General features: G+C 28.5%; 2 protein-coding genes across 8 annotated transcripts; one reads left to right on the top strand and one right to left on the bottom strand.

Moving 5' to 3' along the window:
• Positions 1 to 674: 674 nt before the first annotated feature.
• LOC105144173 (uncharacterized) lies at positions 675 to 22,180 on the bottom strand. 7 transcript variants are annotated; one of them, XM_087404233.1, is made up of 8 exons: positions 22,067 to 22,180; positions 21,185 to 21,406; positions 17,647 to 17,780; positions 12,869 to 13,372; positions 12,280 to 12,794; positions 8,432 to 8,972; positions 2,871 to 3,323; positions 675 to 1,355 (listed from the first exon to the last, which is right to left on the bottom strand). In XM_087404233.1, exons 2-8 carry the CDS (start codon positions 21,210 to 21,212, stop codon positions 1,176 to 1,178), a joined length of 2,355 nt encoding a protein of 784 aa, XP_087260359.1. In that variant the 5' UTR covers positions 21,213 to 21,406; positions 22,067 to 22,180; the 3' UTR covers positions 675 to 1,175. The 7 variants fall into 7 exon arrangements, with proteins under 7 accessions (XP_087260359.1, XP_087260349.1, XP_087260369.1 ...); XM_087404223.1 differs by having other exon boundaries at positions 21,185 to 21,445; positions 22,067 to 22,082; XM_087404243.1 differs by lacking the exon at positions 22,067 to 22,180 and adding an exon at positions 21,848 to 22,059.
• A 902-nt stretch (positions 22,181 to 23,082) lies between these two features.
• LOC105144172 (transmembrane protein 70 homolog, mitochondrial) lies at positions 23,083 to 25,145 on the top strand. The gene is made up of 3 exons (XM_011052905.2): positions 23,083 to 23,570; positions 24,432 to 24,803; positions 24,876 to 25,145. Exons 1-3 carry the CDS (start codon positions 23,460 to 23,462, stop codon positions 25,119 to 25,121), a joined length of 729 nt encoding a protein of 242 aa, XP_011051207.1. The 5' UTR covers positions 23,083 to 23,459; the 3' UTR covers positions 25,122 to 25,145.
• Positions 25,146 to 26,040: the final 895 nt, after the last annotated feature.

A 26,040-nucleotide genomic window follows, 5' to 3' on the forward strand; every position in this document is an offset into this window, starting at 1 on the left:
TAAAAGTATAGAGAATGAATTTGCGTGACATATATGTGATAATAAGTAATAAAACAATATGAAATATTTTTACTTATTCAAATATAAAAAAATAATTATTGAAAAATAAAAACATAAAGAAACATTTAACATCTTAAAAATAATTTGCTATCTGCAGTCAAAATGGGGTATTAATCTGCGGTAAAATGGGTAATATTATATTAGGAACACTCAACATACTCGCCAAGTTTCATGGAAATCGATGAAGGATAGTTCAAAGCTTCCTTCGTTAGTTTTTTATCTGTATACATATATATATATATATTAGTAAGTTTTTAAGTAATTTTTAAATACTGAAATAAATTAATCAATGAAACCATTTTTTAGTATGAAAAATGATTTAGTATGAAAAATCCTGTCAAAATTTATTCTAACATTATTTTTAATATATCAAAAGGTACAATTATATATCGATTCTGACAATACTAGCTGCTAGTTAGATTATGCTTTAGTTAAATTACGCTACGAAATACTGTCGTACATAAGCCTAATTATCTTTTATTTTATAGTTATAATTTTATTTACTGTCATTCCTGCACTTAAAAGTATGTAGCAAAACTGTTTTGTCAAGGATATAGCTATTCTACTATTTGTCAATATTTCAAACTTAATTTAATAAAAATTCAAGGCACACATGGATATATTTCTGTATTTTATTCATACAAGTGTATCGATTAATTTTGATTATTTTAACTGTATAAAATGAAAAAGTATTTTTTCTCCTAACATTCTTTCATAATGTAATCTATCATATACTGTGAAAAGTTGAATAACTGCAAATATGGGACCATTTCCAATAAAAATTTCAATCGTATTCCAAATTATCTTCAGAATACCTTTTTTTCTATTTATAGTCGAAATCTTAATGTGTATAACAATATTTTCATAATCTAATAATAATAATTAATATTTTTATTTTTCAAATTTTTTTCAAATCATGATATTGCAATACAATTTATATTTGTAAAATTCCTATGCAGTTTGTTGCTGCATATTCACTTACAATATGAATTTGTAATGACATAATGATGGTGCATATATTGATAGAGATCACAGATTAAAGCCATTGTTTACGTTATTTCGAAGACACGAAAAAAATTGTGTATATAAAAAACGAAATATATGATTATTATACACTAAGCTGGTAACAAATCAAAATCGTCTGAAACATGCACCATGGGAACATGAACATCTTCTATCTGAGGTGTCGTTTTGGATTCACAAAGTCCTACTTCTTTTAATTTCCATTCCCAATGCATTCGTTGAACGGCGTGCAAAGACTCTGCCTCATTATGATGTCTCAACAGCATACCTTCCTAAAATTAACCATTATATGCAAAAATTAAATAAAATATTGTAAATAAATAAATAAATCTTTTTATTATAAAAAGTTAAAAGTATGTGAATATATAAAGTAAATATATTATTTTACTGACAGAAAATCACATACAAAAATTAATTGATTTAAAAATAGCTTTTAATTTAATTTCGTAATAAAAAAAATTAAATACATTATTGTACACAAAATATAAATGAATAAACCGAAAAGGATTATAAAAAAGGATAAATAAAAAATAGGAAATTTCATTTATTGAATGGTTCCTCTACTAAATAAGTTTCATATATTCAATACAATAAGCTAGATATATTCAATACAATTCCCTTCTGTTGTCAAGATAAAAGCAAGCATATTTTCCTAATCTATGGAATTTTTTTGATAAAAATGCTGAATTAATTTTCTCTTATACAAAATATACAAAATATACAAAAATCAAATATCATTAAAGAAACTAATTATGAAATAATATCCTGTACTAATTGTGAAAAAAATTATTTTAGTTGAATTGGCTGTAATATTTTGAAGATTATAAAATACTGATCGAAAGTTTCTTTAGGCAAAACTATCATAAAAACTATAGATTTTATTCTAGTGCCATTTAAAAGTTGCTACCTACTTTGAATCCAATCGGACTGAAAAGTATCTCGAGATAAAAAAGGGATAAAAAATATAATTGACTAACAGGCAATTGAGAGCAATAATTTATTGCTCCCAATTAGTCAGACTTTTTATCCTTTTAAAAAGTATATTTTTCTATTAAACTAATCATTTTTTGGTAACTGTATCTTAACACTTTTATGTATAGAATAATGAGGTAAATCAATTGATATAAAGAGGAAGTACATAGTTGTTTAAAAAAAAAATTATACAATTTGCAATACTAATACTTGCAAATTACATTTTTTTTTAATATATAACTGTGTTTTCTTTACATCAATTAATTTATTATTCTGCATAAAAATATTAATATAACAGTTACCAAAAAATGAAAAGTTTAGCAGATAAATAAAGATACTTTTCAGTCCGATTAGACCCAAAATAGTAATTTTCAAATCATGCTAGAGTTAATTTTTGATAGTTTTTCCTAAGAAAACTTTTAATGAACATCTTTTAATTTAAATATCACAATTTCAGCCAATTCGACTGAAACTATTTTTTTCCACATGATAATGTGAAGTCATTCTCAATATTGTATATTTTATTATATTCAATTTATATTCAATATTATATATAACTAATCAAGTGTAAAATGTATAAATACATGATAAAAACTCGAGATTAATTGAAGAATATAATTCTATCATTTATTTAAAAGTTAATGTTCAAAAAGCTTTTCACTTTTAATCATTGCGAATGTCTTAATAATTTTACTTATTTTAGAAAAATTGACTTAAAATTGACCAATAAAATTGCAATATAAAAATGCTTAACAAAGATAATATTTTATATGTGATAATCCATTTTACCTATTATTATCTAATTATATCTTTACCTTTATTTTTTCCCATTTATCATCCACATCTTGAAGCCAACTTAAAAACAGTCTACCATTATATCTACTCCTTGCGTTCCTATCTTTTTCTTCTTGTTCAGGAGTAATGACGTTATATACTTCTTCGTCTTTAAGAATTGTACAAACAGAAAAAGGAAGAGATTGATTAGCAAGTGCTCTAGCGGCTCTACCATGAACTCTAAGAATTTCCTGCTCCACTGACAAAACTAATTTCTCTTTTTCAACCACATGTTGCATCCTAAGACGATATCGTTCTTTTTCTTGTTCAACATACAGATCTTTCATAGCTCCATGTAAACCAACAGGTGGATTAACATTCGGTTCTTTTGCATTACCGGCTAATACATAAGTACAGCGATTCATCAAGTAATCCTTAAAACCTTGAGGAGGTTTCGGTTGAACCGGGAACAAGCCCTTTCGTCTTCTCTCAATCTGTAAAGAATATTAAAAATTCATGTGTTATATTTTTTTATTCTGTTTTTCTCTATCCGCGCTTCTATTTGATTTCATAACTTCGAAATCAGATAGAATGTACAAGTGTAAAATGAAATATTGTTGAACGAAATTAATTTAATGAAAATAAAAAATAAGAATAAATTTTTATTCTGACAATATATTATAACCAAGTTGCAAATATAGTCCAGTTGAATTAGACTAAAAAGTACTATTTCAGAAAAAATTCGTAAATTGGCACTTCTCTTCATGAAAAGCTTTGGAAAACCAGCAGAAAAGAAATGTTATTTGAGATTCATGATTCGCGTGAGAAATATGCAAAAAAAATTCGGTTAATTGCAAAAAAAACAGGTTTTTCGCTTACGAATGAAAAATTATATGGAAGAAAGTTCCATATGAAAAATGTACAATAGATATACAAAATAAAATGTAAAATGTTAAGATTGATTTATTAGTTAAATTGAAAAAAATAAAGGTCACCGAAAAAAGACCTTTCTTTCATTCGCTCTCTGTTTATCGAGATTTGAATGCAAGGCTTTGAAATTCTTCGTAAAATGTGGCCTTCGTTATAATGAAAAAAATCTGTCCCAGTTTGAGCCTGAAATGTTTATTATTTTTTGTAAAAAGCTATTTGTTTACTAAAAACTCTGCGGAAAACTTAATTTTTATATCTTTGAGCTGTCGCACAGCAAACTATAGGAGTGATTTTCCTTCTTTAAGAATTGCACTATCAGTACAATTACAATTAGTAACAAAATATAAATAAAGTCCGATCGTAAAACCGAAGGTGCCATTGGAAAGATCATTTAATTTCATTCATTTTTGCTTCAGATTATTTTGATGTATCTCTTGATCTGTGTTGAACTATAATAAAAAATGTAAAAACGTTTTTTCCGATCGGATTTGGAACTATTGATTCCAAATCGGACATTCCTATTTTTATGGACTTTTAGAATTTTAAAATATTTTAATGTATTTTTTTATTTGTTAGTTTATATGTTAAATATGTTTATATGTTTATTATTTGTTAAATTTAATATTATATATTTGCTAATAATAACAAAAACGACAGTGTGTAGTTCTTTTGTTTTTTGACTTTTTAACATACATATAGTATCATTTGCGTTTATACTCTCTCACAGTTAAGATCGATCTTGCATCAGGGAATATAACCGATTCTAAATTCTATATTACAATATTTATAGATCGCTGCTAACTTGCCATTATATGTAATGTATTTACTTTTATATTAATGTAAGTGTTGCATGATCTTTATTCTTTATTCCTCGATAATTATTTAATTTTGTTAATTGACATTATAAATTTAAGCGTTTATTATTTATGTTCACGTTGCGTTTTTGTTCTAATGAAATTTTTATATATATACGTACATAAAGTTATAATTTATTATCGGTTTACCATATATTTTTAAGTGCTAAAGATAGTTTTTAAGTTACAAACTGTTTAATGTCTTTATAGTTTCAATTTTGACGATAATTTATTCTATTTTAATTTTTCTACCAAAGATAAAAATTTAAAAAAAAATTACTGACAGTTTATATTTTTTATTAGAATTGAAATCAATAAAACTCAGTTGATAAGATTAGTAAATAGTTTAAACCACACAACCTTTGTATGAAACATTTTTCTCAGAAAAATGCTTACTTTTCAAGATATTTTAAGGGATCCGGGACTTCTTTAATATTCAGTATATTTCATATTATACATATGCTACTAAAATCTTCTCCGTGCTATCAAAATCATCAGTATAAGCAGACACGTGCGAAAAATAACTTCCTTGTCGGTCCTCAAAAATGCGACATTATCATATCTATTAATTTCCTCAGTTTTCAAAAAAATGTATAAAATCAAGATTTTGACTCAAACTTTAATATTATGCGATAAGTATTTGCGGTCTTATTCTGTGCAAAAAAGTTTTTTATGATTTTTGTTTACTTCAATATACGTTTTATTAGTTTTCACGTATAGCTCTACTACAGTATTGAATAACTATTATAGTAACTATTAAGATTTATTTTTTCATGCGTTAACATTCATTGACACTCATTTTTAGAAAGTTAAGATAAATCAAAATTGACACTTGATATCAATTTTTATCACGTGAACAATTTTAAAAATGAGCGTTGAGAATGCCAGCATAAAGTATCTTAATACTACAATAATTATTCAATATTATAATAGCTACAGCTATACGTGAAAACTGAAACGTACATCATTAAAATAAACAAATGAAATAAACAAAATCATAAAAAATTTTTCTGTATTAGAATGTTTATTTAAGATATATATTTCTTACTTTATATTTTAAATAAATTTTCAAAATCTATTTTTTATAATATTTTATATTTTAAATAAATTTTTGAAATCTATTTTATATTTTTTATTTTAAATAAATCGTATCAGTTATTTTACTGCGAGCTCTGATTAACCTTACAACATTTTAATACTTAAAAATATAGGAGCAATAAATTTCTTGTATTAAATTAGAGAAACCTTGATCTCGGCGGTAAGAATTCGTAAAAATACGTTATATATTTTTAACAATTTAAAAGGAGCAATAAATTTCTAATATATTTAAAAGCACATTATATTTAGAATATTTTGATATTAAGAATATACAGAATAGACTACTATCTTTTTCTTTCGGAAATGAATAGCAATCGGAAATTGGGAAAAAATTTCATTACCAAAGCCTATGAATGGTGATATTTTGATTTTTTTTGGAAATTATCAGAAGTATAGTATACCTGGATCAAATCTGAAATTTTTAATGGGAACGTAGATCGAATAGGGCATTATTGAATAGATTTTTTTAAAAACAAACAACTATTGCTTAAACTCTTTTTGATATCACTCACGGTTTTCGAGAAAAATAAGAAAATGTCAGATGGGTCATCCATTTTTCCAGACATAGAAAATTATTTATTTCAATTAAAATTTTTAAAACAAACTCCATATGATAAATAAAAGATGATGGTCTTTGCGCTTTTAGAAATAAAAAAATGTAATTGCACGTTATTCAATGCAGTATAAATAAAAAAAGAAATAAAAAGAAAGAAAGAGCGTAGTAAAACCTTGAATTTTTATTTGAAACGTAGGTAAATAAGATCTATACATCATCGGATACATCTATTGAAAAAAAATTTTTTAACCAATAGAATCAATGCCTTTGATGGTCTTAGCTGGATCTTAAGTGCTAATATAATTCTGTGTGAATTTTATACTACGTATGCAATCCTTTAAACTGCGCGCTGATTTTTCTCGATCTTGAAACCCAAACTCTACTAAACTACCGCAATAATTTCAACAAAATAAATAGACTATCAATTTAACAATTTGATGCTTTTCCACATCTTAGAATGATCTTAATAATACTGAGTAACATATTAAAATCTGTAAATAATTCTTATTGCGAAAAATATTATCTTGGCTGGGAGTCGAACATGGGTGTTTTGCATTCCGTACGGGCGTCCTAAGCCTTTAGATTACCGAAGCTTTAGTAATATTCTTCGCATAATTGGCATATGTAGGAAAACATTAAAAACATTGATTAGTTTGTGTTCTCACATGTACAATCAGATTCAATATTTAATATTGATTAAATATTTTTTAATAAAAAGTTTTTAATATTTTTTATTATTAAGAAAAAATACATTTTTTATTAGTTTGCATTTTTTCTTAATTCTTTTTATTCTTTTTTATCTTTTCTGCATTGAATAAGGAATAATTAATTTTGCAGTTTATATATTTCTAAATTTAGAAATATAAGATATATAAATATATATTAACCTGAAAATGAATGAAATTAATACTAAAATATTTGAAGTAAATTTTCATTTCATTTATTGTTTTTTGTATGTATAATTATTAGGCACAAATTCAGAAGGAGGACTCAATAGATAGACATTTAAAAAAAATTTTTTTGAAAATTAAATTTTCAAAATATTTTCATGTTTCATCTTAAAGATATAACTGTAGATTAAAATAGTAATAAAAATATTTGTTGTATCCTTTTAGATTTGATCATTTTTTTAAGATAAAAGAGAACTTAGTATAAAATAAAAAAAATTGGATAAAATATACCGAATAGGGAAGTGACCTTAACCTTGACATTGACATATATTGTCAAAATCGTGAGTAACAGCCAACAGATTTTTAGCCGTCACTCATTATTCGTTAAAAAATTATTAAGAAAAATTTTTTAAATAACGTCTCTTTTCTACTATATGGAACAAAAGTATATGGAAGTCGCTTCACGTGGAACGTCGTGCGGCCCGTAACAGAGGAGAGGTGGGGATAGAAGTCGCTTCGTGTGAAAGTCGCGCACCCATAAACAAAGAGAGAGGGAAGTGGGATAGATCTTGTCTCACATAGAAAATTGTATTCCCCAAAATTGTAGTCGGTCCATCTTAATCTCCCTGCCTAGAGTCATCCAACTTTTCATACAAAGCCGAGAAATAATTACTTTGATTGTTAATAACTTTTTAACGGATAACGAGCGACGATTAAAACTTGGAAGATGAAGTGGAAGTCACTTCGCGTGGAAAATCATTATGCTTCAAAGCAGGGGGGAGGTGGAATGAAAATCACTTTTTGTTTTTACAGCAAGAATCTATTTTAAAGCAGAAAATTTTTGTTCTATGCAATAGAAAAAAAATGTTTTTTTTTTTTAATTTTCTTAATAACTTTTTAATGAATAATAGTGATGGCTAAAACCTGCTGGAGGTTACTCAGGATCATGACCTTGACAACATATGTCAAGATCAAGTTTATAGGGGAAGACTCCCCTATTCGGTATAATTATTAAAAATTGCTTATGCTATTGAAATAATGCAATTTTATGTTAAATGATTTAAGTAACAATCGAGAATAGAAATTGTTAAATAGCAAATTTGGTTGGTAATAATGTTTTGGCATAATATAAATGAATATAATAATATAATTATGTACATATGTATTGATCAACCTGTCTTCAGTATTATATAGACATATGCTATTATAAATTCGAACATGTATGTGACTTTAAAAAGATCCATGCATTATTAAAAACTTAAAAGATACTTTGCCTGTTTTCTAATATTCAGAAATAGCTGGTAACAATTGGTAATTGGTTGATCATGTGGATGAATTTCTGGTCCCGTACTAGTAGCCTCGGTCGCTTCATTAGCAGAAACCGTAGCTGCAGCCTGTTGTGCTTCTTTACTAGGTTTCATTTTTCTCTTTCTAGGGTGAAGTTCGACAGGTGGTGCTGGTATACCAGCATTAGATATCGCTGAAGAAGTGGTTACCGAGATATTCTCCAAATTTTCCATATTGCTATCCTTTTGATTTTTCCCGGCAGCTTCTATATTTTTATCCAATTTTTCCACGGCTATGTTACACTTCGAGACAATTCCCGTATTTGTGGATTCTGACGAATTAGTTTTATTTACATCGGATCCAACTATTTCTGGCGTAGGCGAATGATGCCTTTGTTGCGGTGAAGAGTTATTCGAACGGTCTATAATAGTATTAACTGGTAATGGTGATGAGGTGGAATAACCTCCATTACCAGAAGAAGAAACAGCTTCTTTTGGTGCCGTGGAACCATTATTACCATTTCCAGTCCTATAACAATAATTATAAGAATATATAATGCTATTTATAAATAACACAAGTTATCCTTGTTTAATATTCGAAGAATAAAGATAAAAAAATGACACTTGAGTGGCACTCGGATGGGAATTTAAAAATAGTCTAACAGTAGTTTCGAGATTATACACACAGTCAATTTTAAGACAGTGTCAAAAAAAGATATTGAAATTATATTAAATACATGGATGCAGCAAGAAAAATGTAACAATTGGAGCAAAAGCTTAGATTTTGTACAATTCATAAAGAATAAAACACTTCATGCTGGTTAAAAGAACTTATGAGGCAATATTTGGATAGTCAGCAAAAATTGGACTTGTTTCATATTCATTATCTCGAGATATTCAAGAAATAAATAGCGAAGAGGAACTGGAAAAAATTTTACAAAAAAAGTGGAATGCAACAAGAAGATACATTTAAAAACAATTTACAAGAAAGTGCTATTCAAGAAGAAAACATACTAGCAAATGTGTTATTAGAAAGAACTTTGCAAGATTTTGCTAATAAAAGAACTGGCGACGTCAGAAAAAACTATTAGAAGATACATTATAGAATGATGTATTAAAAGATAAGAAAGAAAATAAAAAACTTGAAAAAGTAAAATATGTGAGGCGTTTTTTAATTTCCTTAATATCGATATTTGTAAACTTGACTCTCTAAACATGAAAATTAAAAACAATAGAGAAGAAACTAAAGCGAATTTAGAAAATCAAGCGAATGAAAATAATTTCTAATGCTTCCCATCCTCAAGTTGAAATAGGAATGACCATATGAATTATAAAATGTCAGATGTAAATAGAGGCAGAAGAATTCACGTTCAATATTAACATGTATTATCGAAAAAAATAGATGATGAATATTTTCAATTACACAAAAATGGGATTCTTAAAGGTATACATTCAAGATCTCAATTCAGTATATGTCCTCAGAAGTTAATTTCAATAAAAAATATTCCAATAGAAGAGCGGTCTCTTAGCTTAACAGTAGCCAATGAACAATCTATTGGAACAGATCAAGGTTTTACGAAAAATGTCATTGCAAAACAAAATAATACAAAAAAATGCATGTATTTAAAAATGAAACTTTTATATAATTCAGAATTCCATCAATTTATTGCACTTGTTACAATAAATAGAAAAGTATTATTCACTTTTATTATTTATTAAAGTTTTTTTTTTCTAAAGAACGTTATGTATATTTTATTGAAAAATTTATATTAAAAATATTTATATTAAAAATTTTAATATAAATTATTTTAGATAATATAAATTTTATAAAGTATTTACACTAAATGTTTCTTATAAAATAAAGTGTCAAGTTTTTATTTTGTTAATACGAAATGTTAAGTTTTTATTTCTTAAACATGTATAAAAAATTAGATTGGCAATATATTACATGTCTCTACTAATGTGTAGCAAATGTATGCAATAATAAAAAAATATTTACATGTTTGTAAATATTTTTTTGTTTGTTAATAATTTTGTGCCTTCCAACAAGCGACACAATGGATCATTACATCCTTGTTGTTTGCCAATGTTAAACAAAGCTGACATAATCATTGCACACAATTATTAACAAACAAAAAAAAGATTTGATTATATTCGTTATATATTGACTTGTTTAAAAAGAATTGATGATAGTTTAGAACATTGTTTTGTTTTAAAAAAATCGATATTTTCATCTTTTGACTTTATTAATAAGTTTTCAATAAAGTGTCATTAAGCTTTTATTTTAATTTCTTAAACATGTATAAAAAATTATACTTACAATATGTGTTTTTACTAATATATAGCAAATGTATGTATGTACCTAATAAATAAATACTTAAAAAATGTCATTTAAAATAAAATTGCATAGCAATTTACAGATGTGATTTTTCTTTTTTAAGAGTTACACTATCACACTTACAATTAGTAACAAAACGATTTTTTGCAATTAAACTATTATAAAACTTTTGAAGAATGGGTATCTTTTTTTCGTATAAAAAAATGGAATAATTCCGTTAATATGCATCATATCAAATAGCCGTGTAGCATTTGACAGCTGACATTTTTCTATGAATTTAAAAAAAAAGTTATTTATTAGGGATGCAATTATTAGAAATCAAGACATTTTTTTTTGTTTGAAAAAATCACTGTAGCTCTAATTTTTAAGATTAAGAATTCCGTCTGGCATCAATTTGTCAAGGAAGAATTTAATTTGCTGTTAAAAAATTTTCGAATTTTTTTGCTGCCCGAAAAATTTATTTAAAACCATTGGAAAGTTGGGGAACGCGAGCTAGGCAGCGCCAGGCGGAGGGGAAACTGGCGCGCGGTCGATTGAGAAAGATCGCTCGGCAACTCGTACGTATCTGATTTCGTGCATTAAAACTTACATTTGCTAAACTTACATTTTCTCAGTAATAAATTGATGTAGAAACATGATTTTTTTTTAATCTGAAGTAATTCGACGAGATATAAACAAATAGCTTAACCAAATGTTTCGCAAAGTATTTTGTAACTATGAAATTTTTAGTTTTTCGTTTCTTGAATTTTTATTTTTTTGGTTTATTTATTAAAAAATCACATTTGAGTATGGAGTGCATGTTTGATTAATAAATTTAAGTCACAGAAGCTATATTTCTTTATTTAATATGCTGTAAAAAGTGTCCAATTGGACACTTAAATGTAAGGAATTATCAATGTATAATAAAATTGTTTTTGTGAATTGCAGATGCAAATATGACATATGTAAACAAATAATAAGTAATTTGCCAAATATTAACGATTATGAGTGTTGAAGATAGCTGCAAAATATACTTTTCATATAATACTAACTTACTTTTATATTTGTGAAAATAATGCGCGCGCATGCAGGGTTGTCATAGAAAATCAATTTTAAAATTCCCTAACTTTACTAGGTTTTCGAAATAAAAATGGGAAATTTCCATGATCAATATAAAATATGTTTCTTTGTTACAATCACCTAAAAACACAACTTTGTAAAGTTATTTTTCAAATGTTAGTAAAATTTACAAATTTTAAATTATTGTAATACATTTCAGATTAATTGCTAAAAATTCGGGGAAAAACCCCCGAATATTTCATATTTATGTGTGAATTCATATTTATGTGTGTACTATATAGTACACACATTAAACACTGATATAAAAATTAATAAGCTAAAAGAAGTTGTAATAAGTAACTTTTTTGTAAATCATGTATTATTTTGTAAATCATAAATAAATAAAACGTATTCTAAAATTTAATAGAAAAAAATAGATCTAGAGTAGTCTTTTGCTAACCTGTGTGAACTTCTGAGTACACGTTGATGATGCGTCGATCTTTCTTCTCCATGCAGAGTCACACTAAAGTCTTTCTTGTCTTCTCCTTTTATGCTGATGTTACCTTCTGTAGGACTAGTCGTACCACTAGTTGATTGGCTTGGATCTTTCTCGGTCGAATCGCTATTTGAACTAGCGACTACATAGGGCAACTGATGACTTCGACTTGCAATATTTTTACCGTTCCTATTGCCTTGTTCCTGTTCGGATGCCGTACTCTGCGGAATAACTATCTTTAAAGGTGGTACTTTAGGGGCAGAATTAGAATCCAAACATTTCAATCGGTCTTCCTCATCGTCAGATTCGGGTGGTGCCGGAGTACCGTTTTTCGCACTCGTCGAACTAGAAGTATTCGAAGGTTTCGGACTAGTGGCCATTGAAGAGGCACTAGGACTCTTTCTGTCCGCATTGGAATTCGTATTTTGATTTCCTTTACCAGATGCCATTCCAGATCCTTGCTTACTAGATTTTATACACTACAAAAAATTAAATATCGTAATATGTATAATCGCAGAAAGATGTTATGCAGTTAAGTAATATTAATTCTTACCTTTTCACTACTGGCAGAATTTCTACCAGTACTCTGTCTTCCCGTCGGATTATTTTTTGTGTTTTCCTTTGCGGTCTCGGAATCCTTGCGCTTTTTTCGTCGATTTTCCTCGTCTTGCTCCTCTGAATTGTCACTCTCGAAAATACGTTTCGCTAATGGTGAAGACGTAGAGACAGCAGACGTTTCGTCAGTAGAAGTCAAAGATACCATCGTTGCTTCACTTACAGATGTCGATGAGTTACCAGTGGTGGATGCGTTATTTCCACTACTCTGACTACCTTGAACATTCGAGGGTTTGCCGCTACCATCCTTGTCTTTGTCCAGATTAGGATTCGGAGACGAACTCGCACCTCTCACCGGGGTCGGCTCTTTCGAGCTTTTGAACTCGTATACATCACCACTATCAGTAGATGACGACATATTGCCGGTGCCCAAAACGGTATTAGAGTTTGCCGACGAGACGTTGATCGACATCTTCGATGAAGTCTCCATTGAACCTTGACCCTGTATTCAATATTTACCAATAAAGTTTTTATCAAAAGTGGATAATGAAACATGATGCGCCTATTTGTATAATTAAATTAAAAACAATGAATTTATTTTAGGAAAAGGAATAACTAGAAGCAAGTTTCCGATTTTTTATGTGTTTACTATTATGTTTAAAATGTAAAAAATAATTTGTAATACAAAATTTATTAAAAAATATAATTTTTTTAAAGACAAGCCCAAAAATTACTAAATTTTGTGTCCATCCATAAGACTTAAATTTTTATACTTTAAATACTCTTCTTGGATCTATTCTTAACGAAACATACTTCCTAGATAAGTCCTACACAAGAACACGTTCTCTAGAAGATTCTTATCTTTCCAATTATCTACTCTGTAAGATTGGTATTATTTAGAGTTTAATAGATCATAAAATTTAAAACAAAGCTTACACAAGGCGACACAAGATAATAATGTGTTAAAATATATTTTAAAAAATATAGGTACAATAGACGTTTCTCTTAGATTTTTTTTCTCAGTATAAGATTGACAAATTAACAAATTAAGTACTAAGCTAAGTTACAATAAAATCGGTACAGTTATCAAAATAGATAAATATAGTGCGCTGTCGAATCAAAAATATTGTAAATTTGAAGTTCAAAAATAAATGTTCAAAAGTAAAAATCGCATCAAACATATTTAGTATTAATCTTTAGTATTTGGCAAAATATTTAAACTGAGTCAGACATTAAATTCAAATATTAAATAGGCACTAGAAAATTATCTTAATCGAAAATACAAAATAATTAAAATTTACATTGAAAATAAAATAATGATAAAATGACAAGTAAAGCATAAAATGTATAGTATAAAGTGTTATGAGCTTGTGAGAAAACGTCGAAACAATGCTGATGTTTAAAAAATTTGTCATGTGCGCATGAAATATTAAACCAAGTTTTTGTTATACTTATTGAATTACTAAGTAAAACATGAAAATATCAAGATAAAAAGATCATAATCACGGCTTTATTTTCTGGTCACAGTAGCATAAATTTAGCAACGTTGCGTGTCGATCGGCCAGGAAAAATATAGTCATATAAATTCAACTCAAGTATTATAACAATTGCTAAAAATTTGTTATATTTCTTATTGGGCGAACAAAGGTGAATACCTTTATGAAAGACAGTTTTATGAAAATTATTATGTGATAATATCTAATTTTAAATAAAAAAAAATATAAAAACAAAAAAATATTTCCTCATTGTTTTAATTGTAAAACAAATTATAAAAATCATTATTTTATATGCTTATTTAGTAAAACTGTAGAAAAGAGAAACAACCGCTGATGACCTTGACCTTGACATATGTTGTCAAGGTCATAACCCTGAGTGAGCTTCAATAGGTTTTAGCCATCGCTCAGCATTCATTAAAAAGTTATTAACAAAAAAATTCGAAAAAATAACGTTTTATTTCTGCTATACAGGGTGTTCCATTTTAATGTCCCATCCCAAATAACTTTTTTATTTTTGATCTTAGAAGAAAATGTTTCAGCAGCAAAAGTTACATGGCTTTGAGGGGAACATAAGATTAGTGTAATTAGTTTGAATAGTTGCTTGAAGGTCACATGAAGGTTACTTTCAATTTCTTAAATGGAATTCTCTACTTTTTATTATACATTCTTGTAGATCATCTCGAGAGCTTTCTAAAACACTATAATTCAGTTCATTTTCATTAAGTACTTTTCGAGTTATAAGGCTTACAAGTTACAGCACCGCCGCCCAAGGTGTCCGACCGACGACTAAAACCTCTTAAATGTTGTTCAGATCATGTTTGTTAAGATCGAGGTCATTGGAGATTGTTCCTCTTATTTTCATTTTTGCACCAAGAATTCATTTTTACGTAAACTGGAATATAATACATAAAAACAGATGTATGCGTTTGAGTGAGACAGAACAATATATAATATAATGTAAAAAATGAATCAAAAATATTATATTATCAAATTTGGAATAATAAAAGTCTGTACCATCGATCTCGATCAAGTTTGATAATCAGTTTAAGATTCCCTTAACACGGAGCTTACACTTCTCATTATGTATGTTCTGTGTCGTATAGATAGATAGATTCACTTGAATTCGATTGGTTATTTTACATTTAATTATATTGAAAGGTAGTAGAACGTAGCGATGAGATCAGCTATGTTCTTCTTTGCTTTATGATAAAAAAGTGATTTATTCGTCATTGATATCTATTTGTTTATAATTTAATGTATAACAAAAGGAAATCGAACGAAATTTATACTATATATTTATACTATATACAATATATTGTTAATCAAGCTAAAATATGATAATGACAAAGCGAAATCTATTCGAAATCGACCTGCATTTGTTCATAATTTAATATTTATTATAACAAAAGCAGATGGAAACGAAATTATATGCTGGTATTTATTAACTAAGCTAGGAAATGATAATGACAATCTGGATCTATTCGACTTCGACATCTATTTGTTTAAAACTATTTATTTATTAACTAAACTAGGAAATGATAATAAAAAAGCGATTTATTTATCATCGATCTCTATTTGTTTATAATTAATATTCAACAAAAAGAAATCGAATGGAAATGAAATTATACAATTTGTTAACTAAATTAGAAAATGATAATGCCAAAGCGATTTATTCGACTTCGACTTCCATTTGTTTTTAACTTAATATTTAATAAAAGAACATTGGATGGAAAGGAAATTCACTGGTATTTGTTAACTAATGAGGGGAACCATAGAACTGATACCTTTGGATTTAGATACCAATTTTTTTGGTTGATAACTTCACAAGTTCACAACTTCAAAAAAAAAATTCTATATTCAGTGAATCTATATTTCCATATAGATCTTAGCTTTTAGCGAGTTTTTAAGTATCGAAAATTGACCGAGCTTTGGGCGGCATAGATGAGTCGTTCCATTAATTAAAATATTAACTTTAATCAATGATAAATTCAATTGACAGAATCAACTTTAATCAATGATAAATTCAATTGGTAGAATCACTTATAATCTTTGTAATATACAGTTCGTTGTGCTTAATCTCTTATTGATATATTAAATTAATCTTTTATTAATATATTAAATATTATAATTCTACTTATAATTATAATTCTACTAATTAATTTATAGTTCTATTCGTATTTAATAAAGTTAGTGCATTTCATAAGGTATCTCACTACACGTAAATAAATTAAATAAATTTATTAAATATACAAAAATCCTTTACCGATTTTGCAAAAAAAAGAAATGTTGTTTATAAAATTAATTGTAACAATTGTGTTTTATGTTGGTCAGATAAGTAGAAAATTAAAGATAAGACTTTCGGAACATCGCAGTCATATTCGCATCAGAAATATAAACCGCTCATTCAGAAATTAAACAATAGGATGCATCACAATCATGAATTTGACTGAAAAAATGCAAAAATTCTGAATATTAAGAACTTTTATAACAGATGCTTAATGTTGAAGATGTTATCCACCAATGTGTGTATAACCACCAATCGAATGTACTTAATAGATAAATGGACACTAAAGGCTTAAATCATAGTTACATAAATATTCAATAAGATATAGACATTTGTATCTGTTTTCTTATTGACCGGAATGTTCTTCCTACTATTATCTATACTGCTAGCTATATCAACTCACTGTCTGAATATACTCTTAACGAATTTGACAATTTTATCTTTTGATTATTTTGAATGTAATCCGTTGAGTATCTTTATTATTTATATAACTTTACGAATTTGTTGCACATTGTGCTGTCGTTCCTTATAACTCGAAAAGTACTTAACGAAAATGAACTTAATTATAGTTGGAAAACTTTTGAGGTAAGCTACAAGAATACGTAACACAAAATGAGGGATTTCGTTTAAAAAATTCAAAGTGACCTTGTTCTGACCTTGACGACGCCATCCAAGGTCAAACCAATAGCACCATCTTAAGTACCCCTTAAAGTCCCAAAATTTTTGTCTGAAAAACATTTTTCCTTAAAATGCACTCAAGAGATATTTGAGGTAATCGATTAAAATAGGACATCCTGTATAATAATTAAATTTGCGCTCCACTAACTGCGCCCAACTATCATTTGCCATTCACTTTAAAAAAAAATTTTGAATATCAAGTTTTTTAATCATTACGTCTTTTAAATTATTTCCCTTCAAATTGATTTTTTTTATAATCAATATTCAATACATTTTGATCACAAAATCAAATTTTACTACTTTGGTATGTGTATGTACCTGTATGCTTACGTTGCTCTGGCGGAAATTTAAATTACCACCTCCTTTCTTCTCATCCCTCGCTCCACGTACCTGGTTGAGTCGGAGCGTCACCCTTGGCGAGCTTCCAGACTGCCCAGTTCCGGATCTGTCAACTGAAGAAAGAACAAAACGTTAATCACGAAAACGTAATATTAATCCTCAAAACGCACTATATTTGATTCGAGATTTTGGAACACATGAGTGTAAGTTATCTCAACGTTTATCTTTATAATCGCGTATATCTTTACGTGTAATGCACAGAATTCGAATTATTTTTTCAATCGATACCCAAAGGTTCAGAAAGAAGAATGAATGTTCAAAATATTCAGGAAAAAAAGAGTAAGGAAAATATTGAAATTCGCGAGAGAAACGAATTTTTGAAAATGTGTAGTTTCGAGGAGAAAATTGTTAGTTTTCTAACAGGATTTCAAAAGTAATTGAACGTACTTTCAGAAAAACATACCATGATTTTGATTAGTTCAAAAATTATTTTATTAATTATAATTTGTTCGGCAAGATGATGTTAGATGGAGATCAATAATCTAATAAATGAGTTTAAACTTTATAACAGTAATGTACAATATAATATAATTATAAAAATATACTTATGTGAAAAATACTTCCAAACATACTATTTTTAAGAATATCAAGCTACACACTTTATTCAGATTTTGTTTCAAGTGCTTCGAATTTCTATAAAATAACGCAAAAAATAATAAAAAATGCTATAAATCAACTTATTTTCATTTAAATAGGACGAAATATTAGACAATGAACCGTCATATAATAAAAAGTTGATATCCGAAATGGTACACATAAAAAGACAGTCATGGTTTCAATAAGCAAAACGACACAAAATCTTTGACATATATTTTCCTATCATGCAATCCCCTTCCTATAAAGCTCTTTACCCTCTCCTTATTATACTTCTCTACCGATTCCAACCATATTGTTTGCTCCCTCACGTTTAGAAAACGACAAATTCTGAGGTGTAAATTGGTCTCGCAGAGTCGATAGTTAACTTATATTATGTTGGAGACGCAGCACAAACATTTTAATATTTCACTTTTTACCGTTGATCCATTTTTCCCACCATTTTTCCGTTTGCATTCTCTGACCAGGAAATCTATTAATTTAACAGATAATTATATACACAACATGAATAAATGTGAAATGTGTTTTATTCATTAGAAATAGGTGGTACAATACATGTTGCAGGATGATATTTATCATAAAACATGAAAAACAATAATTTTCGCGGCATCTTATCTTGGGCATCTTATTGTACCATCTATTTCTAATGAATAAAACACATTTCACATTTATTCATGTTATGTATATAATTATCTGTTAAACAGATTTCCTGGATAGAAAATGCAAATAGAAAAATGTATTTGTAATGTACATATGAGGGTCGTTTGAAAAGTTTTGAGCCTCAACATAAAGATGGCATTACTCGTCAAAATTATTTTGATACTACAATTGTACATGTTTTGTAAGATAGCTATGAAAATTGTAATTATTTTGGACGTTCAATTGTTGTTTGAGAGTTGATTGTTTTGAGTCATTTGTGTCAGTCTTTTTGTAAAAATGAAAAACATCGGATAAAATGTTGTGATGAAAGGTTGCTGAAACGTTATAGAAAAAATCTGCAATCTTTTTTAAAATATTACTAAAAAAGTTTCAACTCACTATTTTAGTACTTTAAAAATGATATTTAAATACATATTTAATTGATACTTAAATATTTAAATTTATTATGTCGATATAATAAATTTAAATATTGTTTAAGTATTAATTAGGCATATATGTTCAAATGTCATTTTTGAAGTACTTAAAATTTATTAAGAGTTGATCTTGTTTACAGTTTACAAAAACTTATTGAAATAAACTTAAAATATTTCTCAAAAATGGTAACTATACCGCCAACTATTTACATTATGAATATTTTTCAACAAGGGCACAATCAGACACTGTAATACAGTGAGTTTCATCCTTGTTTAATGTAGGTAAACAACAAGGATGTAATGATTCACTGTGTTACACTGTATATAACTATAATCCTTGCTGGAAAGTACCATACATGTATAAAACATATACATAATCACTATTAAAAAATCACACTTGCAGTTTCCATACGATATCATTATTTATATACAAAAGATTTTCCCAATTAAAACAGAATAAGTCATTCATATACAAAAGTTTTTTTAAAGTAGAACAAGTCACGATAACATTAAATTATGTTAAACTAAATCGTGATTGATCAAAAAATGATTTTTAGTAAATATTTTGGAGTCATTTTAACGTTATAATAATTTTTTGTTCTGTTTGGATGTTTTTCGATTTATCGCATATGATCGATTTTAGAAACATTTGTCAAACAATAAGAATCTTATTTTAGATTATACATGAAAACAACCAATGTGAATTAGAAATTAAATGTCTATACCGGTCGAAGCTGGATCTTTAATAATTCAATATAAATATAAATATAAATATAAATATATATATATATATATATATATATATATATATATATATACACATACATAATCATATTTGTAGTTATTCGAACTGCGTGCTGAATTGGGTTTCCGGAGACTTATAAACACAATTAAACTGTTATAATAGTTGCTTTCTATTTACACACAAGTGAAACTGAGTCTGAAGTGAGCTAAATATTTTACACTCAGATTAATGACTACTTGCTTACTTTGGTAAAAAGTTATCACATATATCAACATAGATTGATAACCTCACTTTGAAATGAGTTTACAAGACTCGCTAAAACACGGTTTTGATCTTGTGCAGATTATATAAATAAAAAACTCAATTGAATCTTACTTGTCAGAATGCAAAAGAAACTTGTATTCAACTGAGTTATGATGTCACAAATGAGAATTATCTGAGAATCGATGTAAATGGAAACTAATATCACAATGAATTCACATTGAATTATATATTAAAGATCATTTCAAGAAACATTAAACAGCATTAAAGATCAGCATTAAAGATCAAGCATTAAAGATCATTAAGCATTAAATCCAGCTTCGATACAGGCATTTAATTTCTGTTAAAACATTTCATGTGACATTGCAGAGCAGAATCCTTTCAGAATTGTTGCATATGAAATTTGAAATGTGAAAGGTTGAAACATTTTTGAAAATTTGATTGACAGTAGACTACACTTGTCGACTTTAGTCTACTAAAAGTCGACATTCAGTCTGACTTCAAAGTCGACTTTAGACTTCTTCTGCTGACTGATAGTCGACTTCGAAAGCATTCTTAGGATGCTGTCCCATGACAGTCGGAATTTTGGAAAACGGAATCTCGGAAAAGTAATAGGTTTGCAACACTCAAGATCTTTTATCGTTTTACCTTTTTCAAATATTAAACAAGAATAAAATGACGTTTACAAGCATTGCAAATGTCAAGTGGAATGCATCCTTCGTGCTGTATGAGAAATCGCATAATTTTATCTTGTATGTATTCGAACAGGAAGGAAAAAAATTACCTTTATTTTGCGGTGGTGTCCTCCGCATCTCACAGGGAGCTCCACTGTTCTCAACAACGTGCGATGCAGCGTTTGTGAAATTTCTGGCTGCGTGCTGCTGTTAGTATTGCGTTTGATGTTGGTAAAATTGGTGCTGTGTTTGTTACTCATTCGACGGCGCTGCCGTCTATGCGTCTATTTCAGCAGGAGAACATGGGTTATTGGGAGCGGCTGTTACACTTTCTGTAAATGAAGTAGCGTCTGTAATTCCTATTTCTGCAACTGAGTTCAAAAGATTTCCATGTCGAATTCTTCTGGAGAATTTTTTTTTATGGAATAGTGCAAATGATAGCAATATAATAAATATTAGCTACTTTTAACATAGTATAATGAAGCGACAGTGAAAGGTTAGAGCACCGTTTCACGTACTAATCGATTCACTTAACGGCGCAATATCACCAACTCCAGTCGATGGAAATTTCTATAAATACATCTCTCTTCAAAAATTCAGTCAGATTTTTAGTAACAGTCCACTCTCAAGGAAGAAATCACTTTATGTTAACCAACAATATTACGATTGTTAATCTTGTCAATGCAATAACTCGCGCAATCGTTTTATTTCTTCAAATCATATTTCAAAGTTCTACAGCTAATTAATTGTTTTAATTGGCAAGAATTAATTACACGCGTAAAGATACACGATGTTGAATCGCTTCGATGTGTGATTAATGGATTGTCGTTGCTCTTGTCCACTATGTTACAGTATCGATATGAAAATCCGGCAGTATTACTATTTTTCGTCTTTCTAACTTAATCAATGTCACAATATTTGATCACTATTCCCTCCCCCCTCCCCCCGCCCCTCCGATGATTGTATGCTGTCGACAGTACAAAATATCAAACCTATGATTCTCGTAAAACTGCGTAAAACTAACAATAAGCAATCGCATTATTGCCGTCCAGGAACAAACTTGACTCATAGATCGCGTAACGCGTTCGGGAAGACTCAATTGTTGCGAAACGGATCCGTGAGCGCTCGCTGCTATTGGATGATCTATAAGGGGCTCCGCACAATAAAAGGTACAGGGAACAGAGAACAGAGAATAAGAATTTCAACCTATCAGAAACTGTGTATTCCACAATACATTCCTGATAGGTTGAAATTCCTGCTAGGCGCGAGTTCGTTTTCTTATGACCGGCGTCCCATGGAGCGGAAATTTACAGCGGAACGGAACAGTGCGACCAATCACAATCGCAGAAAAGAAAGCAGAGTAATGACTGCAGAGTTGTGATTAGTCGCGCTGTTCCGTTCCGCTGTAAATTTCTACTCCATGGGACATCAACCTTATATCCCATAGTGCGGAAAACTGCAGAAGCGTAATCTATGCGAGCCAATAGTATAACTGTTCCCATAGACACAACAGAAGGATCTATGGGAAAGATCCCAAATGGGACATAAGAGGTTTGTTTGCATCGCATACTCCAACATGTTTCTACTAAAGACCCTTTAATCAAAGACTGGCCATCAGGATTTCATCAAATTTCTTCGAGCGAGAAAGAAGTACAAGTATATATCCACACAAAACTTGCATAGCCGCATAAATGTACGCATAAAGAAAATTATCCCATCACATTTTACATGCGTCTTTATAAAAGAAATGTGATTGGATAATTTTCTGCCAGTCTCTGATTAAAGGGTCTCTAGTTCCTATCATAGCTCCTATTCACTCTACAAGCGCATTTGAGTGTATAGGAATTACGATTGGAGGAAGTAGGAGCACGTTGGAGCATGCAACGCGACAAATCTCTCAGAAAGCAACCAATCAGAAAACAGGATTTTGCTTCATATCGATACGAAATAAAATTCTGCTTTCCGATTATTAGATTATTAGCAGAACGTACAACACACGTCGAATCCAGTGTGAATCCAGTAGAAAAGACACGTCAGCCGAGCGCAATTGATGGAATATTTGCGATTGGATGGACATCATTCCGCCAATTCCTCATTGCACATACTTTCCTCATCATGGAACTGTGCCATCACGCGATTTCCATAAGCGTCAACTGTTTTTAATAGTAGGTTTTACTACACTTTTTACACTCAGCATTGCTTTCTCTCTTTTCAGAGCCAGATATATATCTATCTCATTTTAAGTGTAAAAAGTGTAAGCAAGTCGAACAGAGCAACTATATCGTCGGTGATCCTGGTTTAGTCTCCTTTTTACTTGTATTTGACGAACGATTCGAGTTTATAGAAGTGTCAAAAGTAAACTATTATTTATAAATATTATTAAATATGACATTTATGTTACGAGCTTGTGCTAGTCAAAAGAAACTTGTTATTAAGGATTTTAATAATTTGAAATGCCGCATTTTGTCTTATGTCATACACGATCGCAATTTTGAGGTTAGAATTAAATTTTTGTATTTAAGCAGATTATTATTGAAATAAACTATCGATAAATGTTAACAAGATCCCATTCACCTCAAATTTTGTAAAAATATAAATTTTGTTAAAAATATGAATCGATGTTTGCGCGTAAAAATAAAAATTTGACAAGAAAAAAATATCGCTAACCCCGAAACTGAAATATTAATTATTAAAGTTGACGACTATTCAGGTTAGGAAATCTGTCACAGCAGTGATTCACTCGCTGCTCTAAAAACACTGCTTTTAACAGAAAATTTGTGTTCTTAAAACAGTGAATTTATATTTTTAAAGCAATGAATACTTGCTTTGAAAAAGACAAATTCACTGTTTTAGCAGAATATTTGTTTTTAAAATAAAGAATTTTATGTTTTTAAAGCAGAATTTTATGTTTTTAAAGCAGAATTTTATGTTTTTAAAACAATAAATTACTGCTTTAAAAACATAAATTCACTACTTTAGCAGAGGATTTGTGTTTTTAAAGCAGAATTTTATGTTTTTAAAACAATAAATTACTGCTTTAAAAACATAAATTCACTACTTTAGCAAAGGATTTGTCTTTTTAAAGTAATGAATTTGTGTTTTTAAAGCAATGAATTGGTGTTTTTAAAGTAATGAATCACTGAGAGATTTCTTAACCTTAATAGCCGTCGATTTTAAAATTAATATCTTGGTTCGCGTAAAAAAGCGATTTTTTAAAATAAATCTTTTTATGCGAAAACACATCAATTCAGTATATTTTTATCAAAATTTGAGATGAACGGAGTCTTCTTAACATTTATCAAATTATTTACAATGATTAAATGTTTTCATAACATTAAAGAAATTTAAATTTTGTAGAGATATTCCGCATCACATAATATAAGGTTCTTTCATAATATAAATTCTTTCTCTCAAGATCATCAGAAAACTACTGAAAGAACTGAGATTTATTATGGACCTTTAACCAAACAAATTAAATTTCTCAAACTTTTTTCATTATTAACCTCTTCCAGTGGCTTATTGGTTCAGCCATTTCTTTACTTGAAAGCTGTAGAAAATGATAATGTAGGAGTCGTTTTAGGATTATTTGCATGTATTGGATTATTTGCTATAACTACTCCTTTATTAATACATATGATAACGAAAAAATATATAACACATTTGTATTATAATGCAAACGAAGATATATACATTGCAAATACTTATAGTTTGTTCGCTCGAACAAAAAAGGTATTTAAATTTCACATAATATATTTCTGTGGTATGTTTTTATATTTCATGTAATAATGAATTATATTTCAGCTCACATTTACACCAAACGATGTAGTAGTACCTGATGTAGATGGAATGTTTACAAATTGCATTATAAAGAATATCCCTTTATTCTTAGAACAAAAATTTTTCTATGACTCCAGTCATTATATTCGTATAATGGGATATGATAAACCAATAGATTTTAAATTACATAATGATTTTAATCGAATAGCCACACTACACTGTAAAGAAGAGAATCAGAATGACTGTAAAGAAGATAAAAATAAAAAATAATTATAAGATAGCATATACAATAAAGCATACTTTATTTATACCTCAATTTCTTTTTACATATAAATTTTATACATATATCTTTATAAGCGCTAATGTAATAAAACACTACAAAATATTTATATCCTAATACTAAATATACATAAATTATATATACAGAAAAAATTATTATAATCGTGCTGCAGCATTTACAAAAGAGTATATAAAAATGGTTCTGAGCTGAAACTTAAAAAAATTAATTTCATGTTTCTTGATATATATATATGAAAGAGAAAAATAATTTATAAAGCCGGAAGATCTGGGAAAATTGTGATAACGATAAAAAATGTCATATGAAATTAGAATAATTATCCAAAAGACGCTCCTCATTTTCAATTTCAATGAAATTATGCTCATTCGACGCGTTTTTGCATGAAACAAAAGAATCAGTTAAATGTGCCTAATCCCGTGAGATATTTATCGTTAAAGTTGACAACTATTTAGGTTAGAAAATCTGTCATAGTCACGAAACACTGCGAGTATGAGCTGTGGTCACGTTTTTATGACATTTTCATGCTCTAGAAATACTATCCTCACATTCTGAATTCCAAATGAATTTTTACTGCCTCTAAAAAGATTTCTCACATTTCACTGTCCTTATAAGTTAGAAATATTTCAAATGGATACTGGCCTAGTTTTCACCGAGGGTTTAATCAGAATCAGAATGTAAAGGTGCATTCCGTTTCACACATGATGTGCACAATGCATCATTTATCCTTGTTTAACATTCGATGAACAACAAAGATAAATGATTGATCATGCGAGAAACGAAATGCACCTTAAGAACCAACTACAGTCGAGTATTCCCCTGTTACAGTCGAACGACAGGGGAATGCTCGACTATAGTTGGTTGGTACTTGCATTCTGATCCGAATTAAAGCCT

This window comes from Acromyrmex echinatior, chromosome 1 (genome assembly GCF_024713525.1).
Source record: "Acromyrmex echinatior isolate Ae372 chromosome 1, ASM2471352v2, whole genome shotgun sequence".
Taxonomy (NCBI): Eukaryota; Metazoa; Arthropoda; class Insecta; order Hymenoptera; family Formicidae; genus Acromyrmex; species Acromyrmex echinatior.